Source organism: Saccopteryx bilineata, chromosome 2, assembly GCF_036850765.1.
Source record: "Saccopteryx bilineata isolate mSacBil1 chromosome 2, mSacBil1_pri_phased_curated, whole genome shotgun sequence".
NCBI classification, from domain to species: domain Eukaryota; kingdom Metazoa; phylum Chordata; class Mammalia; order Chiroptera; family Emballonuridae; genus Saccopteryx; species Saccopteryx bilineata.
The window spans coordinates 377,587,594-377,602,176 of record NC_089491.1 but is presented as its reverse complement, the minus strand read 5'-3'; the positions used below and the strand labels follow the sequence as shown (position 1 = coordinate 377,602,176).

General features: G+C 43.8%; 1 protein-coding gene across 1 annotated transcript; it reads left to right on the top strand.

Annotated features, from left to right (window-relative positions):
• The first annotated feature begins 3,470 nt into the window (after window positions 1-3,470).
• On the top strand, window positions 3,471-13,517 carry SNF8 (SNF8 subunit of ESCRT-II). Its single transcript, XM_066263873.1, has 8 exons — window positions 3,471-3,627; window positions 3,981-4,031; window positions 5,640-5,778; window positions 8,940-9,044; window positions 10,166-10,238; window positions 11,147-11,288; window positions 12,297-12,371; window positions 13,241-13,517. Exons 1-8 carry the CDS (start codon window positions 3,574-3,576, stop codon window positions 13,376-13,378), a joined length of 777 nt encoding a protein of 258 aa, XP_066119970.1. The 5' UTR covers window positions 3,471-3,573; the 3' UTR covers window positions 13,379-13,517.
• Window positions 13,518-14,583: the final 1,066 nt, after the last annotated feature.

The window sequence follows — 14,583 nt, the reverse complement described above, 5'->3', positions numbered from 1 at the left end:
AACCGGCGACCTCAGCATTTCCAGGTTGATGCTTTATCCACTGCGCCACCACAGGTCAAGCTTGTTATATACTTTCTAACTTAATCCTCACAACTTTATGAGTAGGTATTACTTTTTCACAGCCATAGAAACTGCCAATACGAGAGATAAAGGCATTTGCCTTAAGTTACTGGACCATATATAGTGGAAGTAAGCTATGGAACCAGGCAATCTAATTCCAGAGTCCAAGTTCTTAACTCGAAGGCCTTCGCCAGTCAGAATCTCTGGGTGTGACTCTCACTAGTAAGCTCCATTAGTGTAGAACGGATTCTGGTTTATGCTCTATACCGGTGTTTCCCAACGTGGGGCCCATGCCCCACAGGGGGGCAATTCGATAGTTAAGGGGGGCAATTTGAAAATGGACTCGACACTTTAACTCTTTCGCCCCGGGCCATTTAAATGCAATGCTAGATATCGGTGCCAAATTTAACAAAAAATGCAATTCTTAAATAATTGTGGTAAATAATTATTAAGTATAATTTCGTTTGACGAGACCAAAATATCAACTGGGTGATTGGCGTCGTCAAGTAAACTTCGTCCTGGGTTCACCGCGGAGCTTGCCGTCTGCCGCGGGGAACCCCGGACGTTTTAAAAACTCACTAAACAACGCAGTTATTCTCACCTAATTGGCCCATCGCAACTTCTGTAGTGTTTCACATCATTCAGTTGGTGTTAATTTGAAATAAGTGTCAGTCAAAACTGTTGTAAAAGCTCGTTGATTTAATAAATAATACATATATATATATATTGTATAGATATAATTGGTAAGTATTTGATTTTATTTTTATCAATATTAAACTCTTTATTAAGTACTTCTTGCATCGGGGCTAGAAAGCAATAATATTTTATAAATATTATTGGGGCTATAATAGTGCATGTACGACAATTTTAATTTTAGAAGCATAACTTTTCAGAAAAATTTGTCAAGTGGAAAAAATATAGATACCTTTTGATTTGCGGTGGTAGTGTAGTAAATGTGTTATATACATTTAAATAAATGTGAATTTTTAGTATACATTTACTCTATGTCACATTGAATATATTTTAACACATATTTTAATATTAGTTTTTAATTGATCTTATTTTTATTTCTTATAGCCCATAGTAAAATGAGTGATGCAAGCAAGAAAAAAACTCATCAATATTCGGAGGAATATTTAAAATTTGGGTTCATACCCGCTGTTCACGATAAGCAGATTCCTTTTTGTTTTTTATGCCAGCAATGCTTGACCAACAAATCAATGAAACGAGGTCGTCTTGAGGCGCATTTGAAGGCGAAACATAGTGCTCATATTAATTCAGATTTGAGTTACTTTAAAACTTTAAAGAAAAATTTTGAAAAAAGAACATTAAAGTCTCTATTTACTGCTCATACTTCAACTAATAATCGTGTTCTTGAGGCTAGTTATCAAATTTCTTTATTCATCGCTAAAACTGGAGAAAATCACACTATAGGAGAGAATTTAATAAAACCGTCAATATCAGCATTTCTTAAAACAGTTCTTGAAAAAGATGACAAAGATGTAAAAGCTATGCCACTCAGTAACAATTCTGTTAGCAGAAGAATAGACAAAATGAGTGAGGATATTGAAAAACAACTTATTGAAAAGCTGAAAACAAGAAAATTCTCCTTGCAAATGCATGAATCAACTTTGAGAGACAGTGAGGCAGTATTGATAACTTACGTAAGATATATTGATAAAGGACATTTTGCTGAAGAAATGTTGTTCTGTAAAAGATTAGAAAGCACCACTACCTCCAAAGATATATATCATAAGCTAAAAAACTACTTAGATGTCAATGATATACCCATGAAAAATATAACATCTAACATCTTGTGCTGCAGATGGTGCTCCCAATATGATGGGCAAGAAAAATGGCTGCTTAAAATTGATGAAAGATGCAAATCCAGAAATGATTCTTGTGCATTGTGTTATTCATAGGGAAAACTTGGTAGCTAAAAACATCTCGCCTGTTCTGAATGAAGTATTACATACAGTAATAAAGTGTGTTAATGCTATTAAAGCTAGTGCCAAATGTGAGCGTCTTTTCAAGCTATTTTGTGAAGAACAAAATGAAGACCATGTGAGACTTTTACTTCATACTGAAGTAAGATGGCTATCTAAAGGAAACTGTTTGAAAAGATTTATGGAACTCTTTGATACTCTTAGTGATTTTTTAAGTGACAAACCTGAAATGAAGTATCTGTTAACAATAGATGGTAAAGCATGTGTGAGTTATTTAGCCGATATCTTTGAAAAACTAAATATATTAAATAAGCAACTTCAAGGAACAAATAAAACTCTTGTCAATGCAAAAGCAAAGATATTTGGTTTCATTACCAATATTGAGTTATGTCAGAAACATATTAACAACAAAAACTTTAAACAGTTTCATTGGCTCCAAAAATGTGAAGTAACTGATACCGCTTTACTTGTTATTGTCAATCATTTGAATATTCTATCGGCTGATTTAAAAGAAAGATTTTCTGATTTAAAACAAATTGATTTCCCAACATGGATGATGCAGCCAATGTTAGTGGATTTGTCTGATATATCAAATATGCAGTATCAAGAAGAACTCGCAGAATTGCAAAATGATGAGTCAGTTAAAGCTTTAATATCGAAGGAGCGATGGCATGGCTTTGTGAGGAAACAGAAATCAAATACCCAAATTCAACCAAATGTGCAAGAAAACCATTGCTACCGTTTCCATCTTCATTTTTAGCTGTATGTGGATTTAGTGCTGTAAATGATTTACTGGTTAAAAAAAAGAAATCAGCTGGATATAACACAACGTGGAGACTTGAGACTAAAGCTAACCAAATTGGAACCTAATATAAAATCTCTGTGCAGCAAGCATCAAGTGCAAGGATCACACTAAATTAAAATAATAAATTAATATAGAAAAATCTGTATTAAGATTATTTGGAATTTAAATTTCTGTTTTTCATTATATGTTTTGAAATTTCACTTACTGTGTTTTGTTAAAAATTTCAGTGATTTCTTCCTAGAACCTAAAATTTATGTTTATTAAGTGAACAAATAAATTTTTTAATGTTAAAAATTATGTATGTTACATAGGGGGGACATAAAAATTTTAGAAAGGTTAAGGTGGGGCATAGCACAAAAAAGGTTGGGAAACACTGCTCTATACCCTCAGTACCCAAGAACTGAGTAGGCGGCCAATGACCATGGGTAGCTGGGATGGCAGTGGAAATGCAGTCACAGGAAGAGGAGAAGGTCCACATTGGTGGGGAACGCAGAGCCGCACCAAGACGGCTGGGGCTAGGGGTCCATACCCTGCAACCTCTCCGCCACACGCTTTCCCGTAGCTTGGCCACCAGCGAAAGGCGGGGCCCTGGTTCCCAGCTGTGGGAAACCTGCCGCCCTGCCGCAGGAAGTCGGAGCGTAGCTTCCGGCGCGCGGAGATGACGTAAGGTACGCGCTTTCGCGTTGGGGAGCCGGCGGCGGATCCCGGGAAGCGAAGACCCGGGGTCCCGGCAGTGGGGCGGCCCGTGGGCCCACAGCGGCGATGCACCGCCGCGGGGTGGGAGCTGGCGCCATCGCCAAGAAGAAGCTTGCGGAGGTGAGGGGAAGAAGGCGGACCCACAGCCATCCCTGACCCGCAGAGAGATGAAATCTCTGGAACAGAGAGCTCTGTATCCTCAAATTGCCTCCCAACAGTCTGACACGGGCTTCTGGGTCCCCGGGATCAGAGTTTCTCCAGCTTCCGGTAGATTGGAATGTCAGCATCCCCAGATCCACCAGCCCTTTCCCCCATTTCCCCAAATTTGACTACAGAGAGTCGTTCATCCCGCTTCCTCATCCCTCTCCCTAAGAAAACCATTTAAGAGAGAGCCTCCTCTTTTCAGCTGAGGCAGTACAAGTGGGAGCCCCCAGCGCCCACTCTCAACTCATGCTGGTCTCTTTGTCTGACAGGCCAAGTATAAGGAGCGGGGGACTGTCTTGGCTGAGGACCAGCTGGCCCAGGTGAGTCGGTTGGCAGGCTCCAGGCAGGAAGGGAGACTCCACAAGGCTGAACAGGACACCTTTGATATACACTAGCTTGTTTGGGTTGAACTAAAAATAGAGTATTTGGTAAATCCTGATGTCTGGGCTCCTCAGCTCTTCTAAGTGACTTGCTAATAATAATGATAGTTAACATCTTTGAATCATATGCTCATAGCCTTCCAGACATGTGCCCATTTTCTTTCCATTGACTATCTTCATTCTTCCTGAAAGTCCTATCAGGAAGGATCACTTTTTCCTAGTTTAAAATTGAGGAGCCTGGGGTATCAAGTAATTTATCCAAGGTTACATGGTTAGTAAGTGGCAGAGCTGTTTGATTTAGGTCTTTTGACTTTACTTGAAATGCCTAAGAATAACATGAACATGTTGCCTAACCTGCAACACTCCTCACCACCACCATCACATCAGAGTGCATACCAGAAGTCTGTGTGAGTGATGGTGGTTTGGCTCCTGCACAGTTTCCTTTTCTAACACTTCCCTTTCTGTGCTTACCCTGAGTTTACTCAGTTATTGTAACTGGTGAAGAAGAGAAGGCAGTTAAGCAGGGAAATGGGTCCTTGAACTGAGGAAAGATAGTAGACACAGGCTATGCTGTTCAAAAGCCCCACTCCTGGGGAGATGACATGCAGGAAACAACTGGAAATGATGACTGTACCAGTGTGTCAGTTTCTAATATGTAGCAAATGAGATGCTGGGCCACAAGTGGTTACTTTTGGTAGCATAGAAGGCAGGCTTTGTGAGGAGTAATACAAATAGGATGTCAGAGAATCCCCCAGACATTTGTGTTTATGGTTGGAATGTAATCTGGTAGACCCACAGCCCTTCCTCAGGATTCTTTATCTGGAGTTGATCCTCAAGGAGGTCCGTGACTCAGATTAAACAGTCACTGCACACTTAATTCATGCCAGGCTTCCTTTTTTCTTCTGTGCAGGCTTTCTGTTGTGGCTAAAGATTTCCCACTGCATGTGTTGCTACATTCTCTCTTCATTTAAAAAATATTTTATGTTTATTTTTTTAAGGTTTTTATTTATTCATTTTAGAGAGAGGAGAGAGAGAAGAAGAGAGATGGGGTAGAGGAGCGGGAAGCATCAACTTGTAGTTGCTTCTCATATGTGCCTTGACCAGGCAGACCTAGGGTTTTGAACCGATGGCCTCAGCATTCCAGGTCAATGCCCTATCCACTGTGCTGCATTCTCTCACTTTTAAGATATAATGGATTATTAGGTTCATCTTCAATTTAATGGTTTTCTTGGGAGAAAGAAGTACCACGTTGGGTGTGCACATTGATTGTTAGATGCATCCTGGCTTTATAATGGTGAAATGTGGGGGGGGGGGGGTAAATGTGTATTTTAGAATTCAGGAAACAGTACAGCATCTCATTTCTGCTGACAACAGAACTCTGAAGGAGAGGCAGGAATAAAAAGAAAAGGGAACAGAAAACATCTTAATGGTAGGCCTGAGGACATAGGTTATGTCAGCCTTTGCCCTACCACTGGGCCAGGACCTATTTTTGGTAACTGATTATCACCTAGGTGTGCTTCCCCTAACCTCCCCGTGTCCATCTTACAGATGTCAAAGCAGTTGGACATGTTCAGAACCAACCTGGAGGAATTTGCCAGCAAGCACAAGCAAGAGATCCGAAAGAATCCTGAGTTCCGGGTGCAGTTCCAGGACATGTGTGCCACCATTGGGGTGGATCCTCTTGCCTGTAAGGAGTTGTCTGTAGAGGCCTAGTGTTCTCCTAGGATTCCCAAGAAGCTACCTAGTTGTTATCACTGCTGTCACAGGTGCATCTTCTAGAAGGGCCTCAGGGAGATACAGAAAGTGTTATCATTAGGGAGTGCCAAGCAGGATGGTGAGTGCCCAGTTTAATGGGGAAGATGGAGAGCTGGAGTGCAGACTCAGGAGCCATTGTACATGATCTTCCCTTGAGTGATGTACAAGGGATTTTTTTTTTTTATTCATTATAGAGAGGAGAGAGAGAGAGAGAGAGAGAGAAGGGGGGAGGAGCAGGAAGCATCAACTCCCATATGTGTCTTGACCAGGCAAGCCCAGGATTTTGAACCGGCAACCTCAGCGTTTCCAGGTTGACACTTTATCCACTGCGCCACCACAGGTCAGGCTACAAGGGAATTTTTTATGGCTATTTTCCCCTTTTATTAAAAAATATATATTTTGTTTTAGCCTGACCAGGCAGTGGCATAATGGATAGAGTATTGGACTGGGACATGGAGGACCCAGTTTCAAAACCCCGAGGCTGCCGGCTTGAGCGCGGGCTCATCTGGTTTGAGCAAGGCTCACCAGCTTAAGCCCAAGGTCACTGGCTTGAGCAAGGGGTCACTCAGTCTGCTGTAGCCCCTCCATCAGGCACATATGAGAAAGCAATCAATGAACAACTAAGGTGCCATAACGAAGAATTGATGCTTCTCATCTCTCTCCCTTCCTGTCTATCCTTATCTGTCCCTCTCTCTGTCTCTCTGTCTCTTGTCACCAAAAAAAAAAAAGTAAATAAAATTTTCTTTTTTTTTTTTTTTCATTTTTCTGAAGCTGGAAACAGGGAGAGACAGTCAGACAGACTCCCACATGCGCCCAACCGGGATCCACCCGGCACGCCCACCAGGGGCGATGCTCTGCCCACCCTGGGCGTCGCCATGTTGCGACCAGAGCCACTCTAGTGCCTGGGGCAGAGGCCACAGAGCCATCCCCAGCGCCCGGGCCATCTTTGCTCCAATGGAGCCTTGGCTGCGGGAGGGGAAGAGAGAGACAGAGAGGGAAAGCGCGGCGGAGGGGTGGAGAAGCAAATGGGCACTTCTCCTGTGTGCCCTGGCCGGGAATCGAACCCGGGTCCTCCGCACGCTAGGCCGACGCTCTACCGCTGAGCCAACTGGCCAGGGCTTAAAATTTTCTTTTAATGAAAGTAGTATGTGATCGCCTGACCTGTGGTGGCGCAGTGGATAAAGCGTCGACCTGGAAATGCTGAGGTCGCCGGTTCGAAACCCTGGGCTTGCCTGGTCAAGGCACATATGGGGGTTGATGCTTCCTGCTCCTCCCCCCTTCTCTCTCTCTCGGTCTTTCTCTCCTCTCTCTCTCTGTCTCTCCCTCTCTCTCTCCTTTCTAAAAGAAAGAAACAAACAAAAAACACAAAATGAAAGTAGTATGTGATCATGCAGTCAACAAGGGAAGGAGAAAAGGAGAAAGTAGAAGTCTTCTGTCTCTGTCCTATAATTGCAGTGATAGAGTACTGTTAACAGTTTAATAGTGTGCGGAGGACCCGGGTTCGATTCCCGGCCAGGGCACATAGGAGAAGCGCCCATTTGCTTCTCCACCCCTCCGCCGCGCCTTCCTCTCTGTCTCTCTCTTCCCCTCCCGCAGCCAGGGCTCCATTGGAGCAAAGATGGCCCGGGCGCTGGGGATGGCTCTGTGGCCTCTGCCCCAGGCGCTAGAGTGGCTCTGGTCGCAACATGGCGACACCCAGTAGGGTCGCAACATGGCGACGCCCAGGATGGGCAGAGCATCGCCCCCTGGTGGACAGAGCGTCGCCCCTGGTGGGCGTGCCGGGTGGATCCTGGTCGGGCGCATGCGGGAGTCTGTCTGACTGTCTCTCCCTGTTTCTAGCTTCAGAAAAATGGAAAAAAAAAAAAAAAAAAAAACAGTTTAAGGTGTATCTTTCTAGGCACTAGCATATTTATAAGCTTTTTTAATATATGTGATTAATGCTATAATTACAATTTATGGGCTGCATTTTCCACTCGATAAAATATTTTCAATAGATTTTTGAATGCTAGGTCTGTGCATTTCTCTTAGCTTTGCCTAGAGCATATGTCCCATTATGTTTCACTGTGCACTTTAGGAAAGTCCTACATTTTTATAGTATCCTGAGCCAGAATGAGCAGCCAAATCGAAATGCTTTTTATTTGCGTTTTGGTTTTTTGTGTGTGACAGAGACGGAGAGAGGGATAGATAGAGACAGACAGACAGACAGGAAGGGAGAGAGATGAGAAGCATCAGTTCTTTGTTGAGGCACCTTAGTTGTTCATTGATTGCTTTCTCATATGTGCCTTGATGGGGGGCTACAGCAGACCGAGTGACTCCTTGCTAGAGCCAGCGACCTTGGGTCCAAGCTGCTGAGCTTTTTGCTCAAGCCAGATGAACCTGCACTCAAGCTGGCGACCTCGGGGTCTCAAACTTGGGTCCTCTGCGTCCCAGTCCAACGCTCTATCCACTGCGCCACCGCCTGGTCAGGCTTGAAATGCTTTTTAGATTGCCTGCTTTTTAGAGCTGAATCTGTTCTTTAGCAGGAATTACCAAGAGTCGGATTGTTGATCCTTGGTAGTAAATGGAGCATAAGGACTTAAGGCCAGGCAGGGAAGACTTCCCAAAGAAAAGATGTTTTAATCTAGTTTTTTTTTTTTTTTTCACTTTTTTTTTTGTATTTTTCTGAAGCTATAGAAACGGGGAGAGACAGTCAGACAGACTCCCGCATGCGCCCGACCGGGATCCACCCGGCACACCCACCAGGGGGTGATGCTCTGCCCACCAGGGGGCGATGTTCTGCCCCTCTGGGGCGTCACTTTGCCGCTAGCGCCTGGGGCAGAGGCCAAGGAGCCATCCCCAGCGCCCAGGCCATCTTTGCTCCAGTGGAGCCTCGGCTGCGGGAGGGGAAGAGAGAGACAGAGAGGAAGGAGAGGGGGAGGGGTGGAGAAGCAGATGGGTGCCTCTCCTGTGTGCCCTGGCCAGGAATCGAACCCGGGACTCCTGCACGCCAGGCCGATGCTCTACCACTGAGCCAACCGGCCAGGGCTTTAATCTAGTTTTGAAAGAAAAACTGTAACTAATGAATAACCTAGCTTTTGTTTTTCTGTCTTTTAGCTGGAAAAGGGTTTTGGTCTGAGATGCTAGGTGTGGGAGACTTCTATTATGAGCTGGGTGTCCAGATCATCGAAGTGTGCCTGGCTCTGAAGCACCGGAATGGAGGTGAGGGTGGCTAGGTTCTGTGGACCGGACTTTGGACTTCTCTAAGAGGAAGAAAACCTTGAGAGATAACCTTTCCCATCTTGCAGGCTGCTTCTCAAGGCCAGTAAGGTCTTGAGAGCTGTTAGGTCTTGAGAAGCATCTTAGTTGCTTCATGTAGTTGAATCCACGGTAGGTCTCCATGGCTGAGGGGAAATGGAATTACCTGTATGATTGATTGTCTCTTCTCTCCAAAGACCTTTGGTTAGGAAGGTCTAGTCCAATGGTAGTCAACCTGGTCCCTACTGCCCACTAGTGGGCATCCCAGCTTTCATGGTGGGCGGTAGTGGAGCAGCCAAAGTGTAAATAAGATTTAACTATAGTAAGTTGTTTTATAAAGATTTATTCTACCAAACTTAGTGAAAATCTGACATAAAATACTTGGTAAGTAATTATTATTATATGTTTTAACTCTGCTTTATAAATTTTATAAAGTAAAATTACTTCCCTACTTTATAAATCACCACTATTGTGGAACCGGTGGGCGGTTAGAAAATTTTACTACTAACAGATACAGAAGTGGGCGGTAGGTATAAAAAGGTTGACTACCTCTGGTCTAGTCCCTAGCTGTTGCAGAAAATAATAGGGAGGTAGGAAATAGGGTATGGTGATACCAGCTAGTGTCTGTGTGCTCTCCAAAACGTGGCCTTAAATATGGTCATCCAGTAGTGTCATCTTTTTTTTTTTTTTTTTTTTTTTTTCATTTTTCCGAAGCTGGAAATGGGGAGGCAGTCAGACAGACTCCTGCATGCGCCCTACCGGGATCCACCCGGCATGCCCACCAGGGGGCGATGCTTTGACCCTCTGGGGCGTCACTCTGTTGTGTCCAGAGCCATTCTAGCGCCTGGGGCAGAGGCCAAGGAGCCATCCCGAGCGCCCGGGCCACTTTGCTCCGGTAGTGTCATCTTAAGAAGCACATTAAATGGTTTGTTTTGAAGAAAGGAAAAACCTAAAACCATTGATTATAAATAGACATGGCACTGATGTCAAGAGAGTATTGATAATTTTTCAAAGGTGATGCTGACTTTGTTTTTTTAGCCATAAAGGTAACCCTTTATCTGCTTTCTGTCCCCCTTCTCCAATAGGTCTGATAACTCTGGAGGAACTACATCAACAGGTGTTAAAAGGAAGGGGCAAATTCGCCCAGGATGTCAGCCAGTAGGTCTTAACTTCCAACACCGTGGAGTAGAGAAAGGTCTTTAAAAGTCAGATGGATATCTTTTCTCTTTACTGCTCATATGTTAAGATAGTTTAAGAATCATTTTTATTCCTCATTATGATCATAAAAAAGTTTTTATTTTAGAAAACTCAAAATACAGAGATAAAAAACAAAAACCACCCATTATTTCTCAACTGAGAGATTACAACTGTTAAACAGTTTGGCATAATTCTTCTAAGTATTTTTTTCATACAAATGTATGTAGTTTTGGTCTCCATATACTCTTGAGATTAAGGAGCATAGAGCAGGCAGAGAGAGGGGCTAGGGAAGGGGGTTAGGGTCGGAAGACGGGGTGTGGTTAAATTGACCTGGTTCGCAGCCCCTATGTGTGCCTCCAATTTGAGACGAGGTAAAAAGGCTGTCAGTAGGTGGGCTGTATGTGTGGTTACACCTTGTTTTGTAGGTTTTCTTTTTTCCTAATTTGAGTTAGTTGTCAACTAAGATATCAGAAAACCTGTTAATACTGGGCCTGAATTTTCAAATGGCAATAATCCGCTTTGGGTTGTCCCCCTTAAAATGGATAAGCATTCTCTATTTTTCCATAGTTCAGTGTACTCTCTGTTGTCTCATGGTCAGCTTATTCATTCACTTTTCCCGATGGATTCCTGCAGGTATGGTTTTACCTCTGTCCAGTGTTGAAATGGTTTGCTGCGTGGAGAGCCTGACCATCTCCCTTGAATATCCCAGCACGATTGGTGCCCTTTAACCCTCCTTTTACTGACCTAGTTAACTGTTGTACAGCCTTTTGAGTCTTCTTGCAGGGTCTTCTACTCAGGGCACAGCGGAAGCTGCATTGTTGCTAGCTCTGCCCTGCCAAGGGTATTTGAACAGCTGTCCCTCACCTCAGAGACGACCTGATCAGGGCCATCAAGAAACTAAAGGCACTTGGCACTGGCTTCGGCATCATCCCTGTCGGCGGCACTTACCTCATTCAGTCTGTTCCAGCTGAGCTCAACATGGATCACACTGTGGTGCTGCAGTTGGCAGAGGTACTGGTGTGCCTTCTGAGTGTGTGTGCACACATGTGCGCATGGTAGGGACGGCCTGGGAAGGGTTCTGGAGCACCTCTGGTCATCTCTCGGTCACTCGTCTCTGCTGAAACTGTCTAATGGATGCACTACTCAGACCTGTGCTTATTTAGCAGAAATTTATTGAGCAGTAACAGTGCAAAGCACTGGCCTAGGCTGTGGGCCATATAAAGATGGGTACCACGTAGTTCCTGCTCTCAAGGAGCTTACAGTCTAGTGGAGTAGACAGACATGCAGACAACTAACTGTATTTCCTTGGTAGACAGATTCTGGGATGTCTTAAAACTACTTTATGGATTCTTGAAAACATTTAATCTTGTTTGCTGTCCCCCGATCCTCAGCATGCCTTCAGTATGTGCCACCCCCCACACCCTTACCATGTGTTTAGGGAAGACATGTTCAGTTTTCTTAATTCTGTAATGTAGCACAAAACTAAGTAAGAGACAGGTTTTTCTTCATTGGGGAATATTTTAGATTATGAAGTTAATGATTATCACTATTTTTTCCTATTGATTAATCATTATGGATCTTCCCTTGTCACACTCCAGAATTCTCTGAGAAAGTAAAAATTAATATTTTAGTGCCAGGGACTCTTTAAGACTGAACCAGTCAAGCCCTGGCCGGATGGCTCAGTGAGAGCATCGTCCTGGAGCAGTGGCTGCTGGTTCAGTCCCCAGTCCGGCACATACGGGAATGGATCAATGTTCGTCTCCCTCTCACTCCCTCCTCCCTCTAAAATCAATAAAATAAACATTAAGAAAAAAAGAAGACTGAACCAGTCAACCTGTCGCCTGAAGTCACCCCTCCCTCCCTCTCTTCTGTTGGGACCTCTAAACATTCTTTTTCTATACTTAGGCTTTCTTTGCCCAGTTTTCTCTAGTCTGGATAAATCACTGTCCCTGGGCAAGTCCTGGTTTCTAAGAGAAAGCACACTCTTAACTGACTCATCCCCATTCCTCCTTCCTTCAGAAAAATGGCTACGTGACTGTCAGTGATATCAAAGCCAGTCTTAAATGGGAGACAGAGCGAGCTCGGCAAGTGCTGGTATGTGACTTTTGGAATGGCCCCAAAAAGATGAGCTCAGGTGGGAGGAGGTGGGGAGTCAGGAACTACACAGACAGGAGTTGCAGCCTTTGTTCTGCTGGTCTCTTGCCTTAAAGGCCACTGCTTTCACACTAGAGGTAACCCCAGCATTTCTCTGAAGGCGGCACAAAGGCAGGCTTGTAACCTGGACATGTGTGGAAACCCAGGCTGCTGCCGTGACTGAGGGATCAGTGGCACCTGCTCTCTCCTGACCTTTTAGAACTTGGTCAGATGGTTAATGTAGTTTATACTGGAAGTAACAGTTCAGGGTGAAGGAAATTAACTTACGATAATTACATATCTAAATTATAACCTATTGCATATATAGCTATAATTATATACTATTGCATATAGTTATAGTTGTATATATACAAAGTTCATGGTGCTAATGAAAGGTTGATGTTGTGAAGGAGTAAGTAGCATGGAAATGTAGGTTTTTAATACCTTTTTCCTTGCATTAACTTCTCCAAAAAGGTTGACCCACATCTGTTACCCAGAAAGTTAACTGAAAGATGGTGATCTCCATTTTGCTTCAGGGATTAGAAGTCAGTGATTAGCTTCAAGGACACATAGCAAATGCTTCTGTAGTCCTACATCCCACTCTGTCTTTACCCTTTCCCAGCAGCACAGGTTAAGTGACTTGGTGGCATTAATCACATCTCAAGCAAAGGTCAAGGCCAAACAGATCATTGCAGTGTGGTTGTGTAAATGTGTGAAGGCACTCATGTAGTTTTAATCTGAACACCTCACAGAAGCCAGAAGAGCACTGGGGTTATCTACTGTGTTTGTGCAAACTCCCCTTCTCCAGTGACTCTTCCTTTCCCCTCCAGGAACATCTGCTGAAGGAAGGGCTGGCCTGGCTCGACCTGCAGGCCCCAGGGGAGGCCCACTACTGGCTGCCCGCTCTCTTCACTGACCTCTACTCCCAGGAAATTACAGCTGAGGAGGCCAGGGAAGCCCTCCCCTGACTCTGGGCGTGTGGAAGGAGGCACCGCAACAGGCAGGGAGAAGAGGGAGGACCTGTTGGTGAATAAAATCTGGACAATTTTGTTTAAAAAAAAAAAACACAAAAAAAAGGTTCCAAGTTTTTTTTCTTCCCCCAATATTCTTCACTCATTTTATTTTTTTAAAGTGCCTTCACATTGCATCTTTATTGGAGAAAACCTCATTTATCCAGTAAGGATAACCTGAGTAACACAGGTAACAGCGAGCACGTAAAATGACTTGCACAGGTCATCTACAAGTCCACGGTAGAGCTTGGCCTAGAACAAAGGCCGTCTGTCTCTGGCTGGACAGTCTGGTCTCTTTGTAGCCCTGAGACATAAATTATAGCCTCTGTTAATTCAAACCTCTTCCTTATAAAACGTGTATTTCAAATGAGCAGATCCTAATGGGCTAGTAAATTATATTCACTCTTCCAGCTTCCTCTTGTAGAGGTCCCAGGTTATGACAGACTCAGCTATGAGTGTGAAAGAAATAGAGGTTAATGTTAAATGGTTAGAGGAAGAAAACAATGGAATTTAAAGGAACTCACCAATCGTGAATATTGTTGCTCAAATTCCCTACTAGCTTTCTTCCTGAATTGATCACTAGGTCCTTCCAGCCTTAGTGATGGGAAGGTAAATCAATTAACACCTACCCTGTGACCATTTCTATATATACCTCTTAATCCTCACAACCACCTTACAAAAAAGTAGGTATCCTTAACTTTGCAGGTAAGGAATCTTAATTTGCCAGCACTCGGAAGCAGAGCCTAAGTTTAGATCCTAGATCCACTAACCCGAGTGCACACCTTGCGCGGCACAGGTTGGCAGGATGTGTCCTTCCTGCACATAAGGTCAAGAGTAAAAGCCTCTGTGCCAGAAAGCAAGGGCCTTCAATAGCAGTAGGAAAGGTGGCTATTCAGCAGGAAGGCTTAAAGCAGTTTTCAATCTGAATGCTAAATTCCTAAGGGCTGGTCTAGTACAGAAAACAAAGCCCAATGGGTTATCCATACTAAGACATACTTCCCTTAGCAGAGGATAGAGCCTAAGCACATCTTTACCTCTGTTCATGTAGGCCATGCTCCCTTTCCAGCTTCTGAACAGGTATTTCTTTGGAAGCAACTGTGACTAGGATGGCATTCCTCTCCTTGACTGCCAGAGCTACCGCCTCAATAAAAGACCCTCTTTCT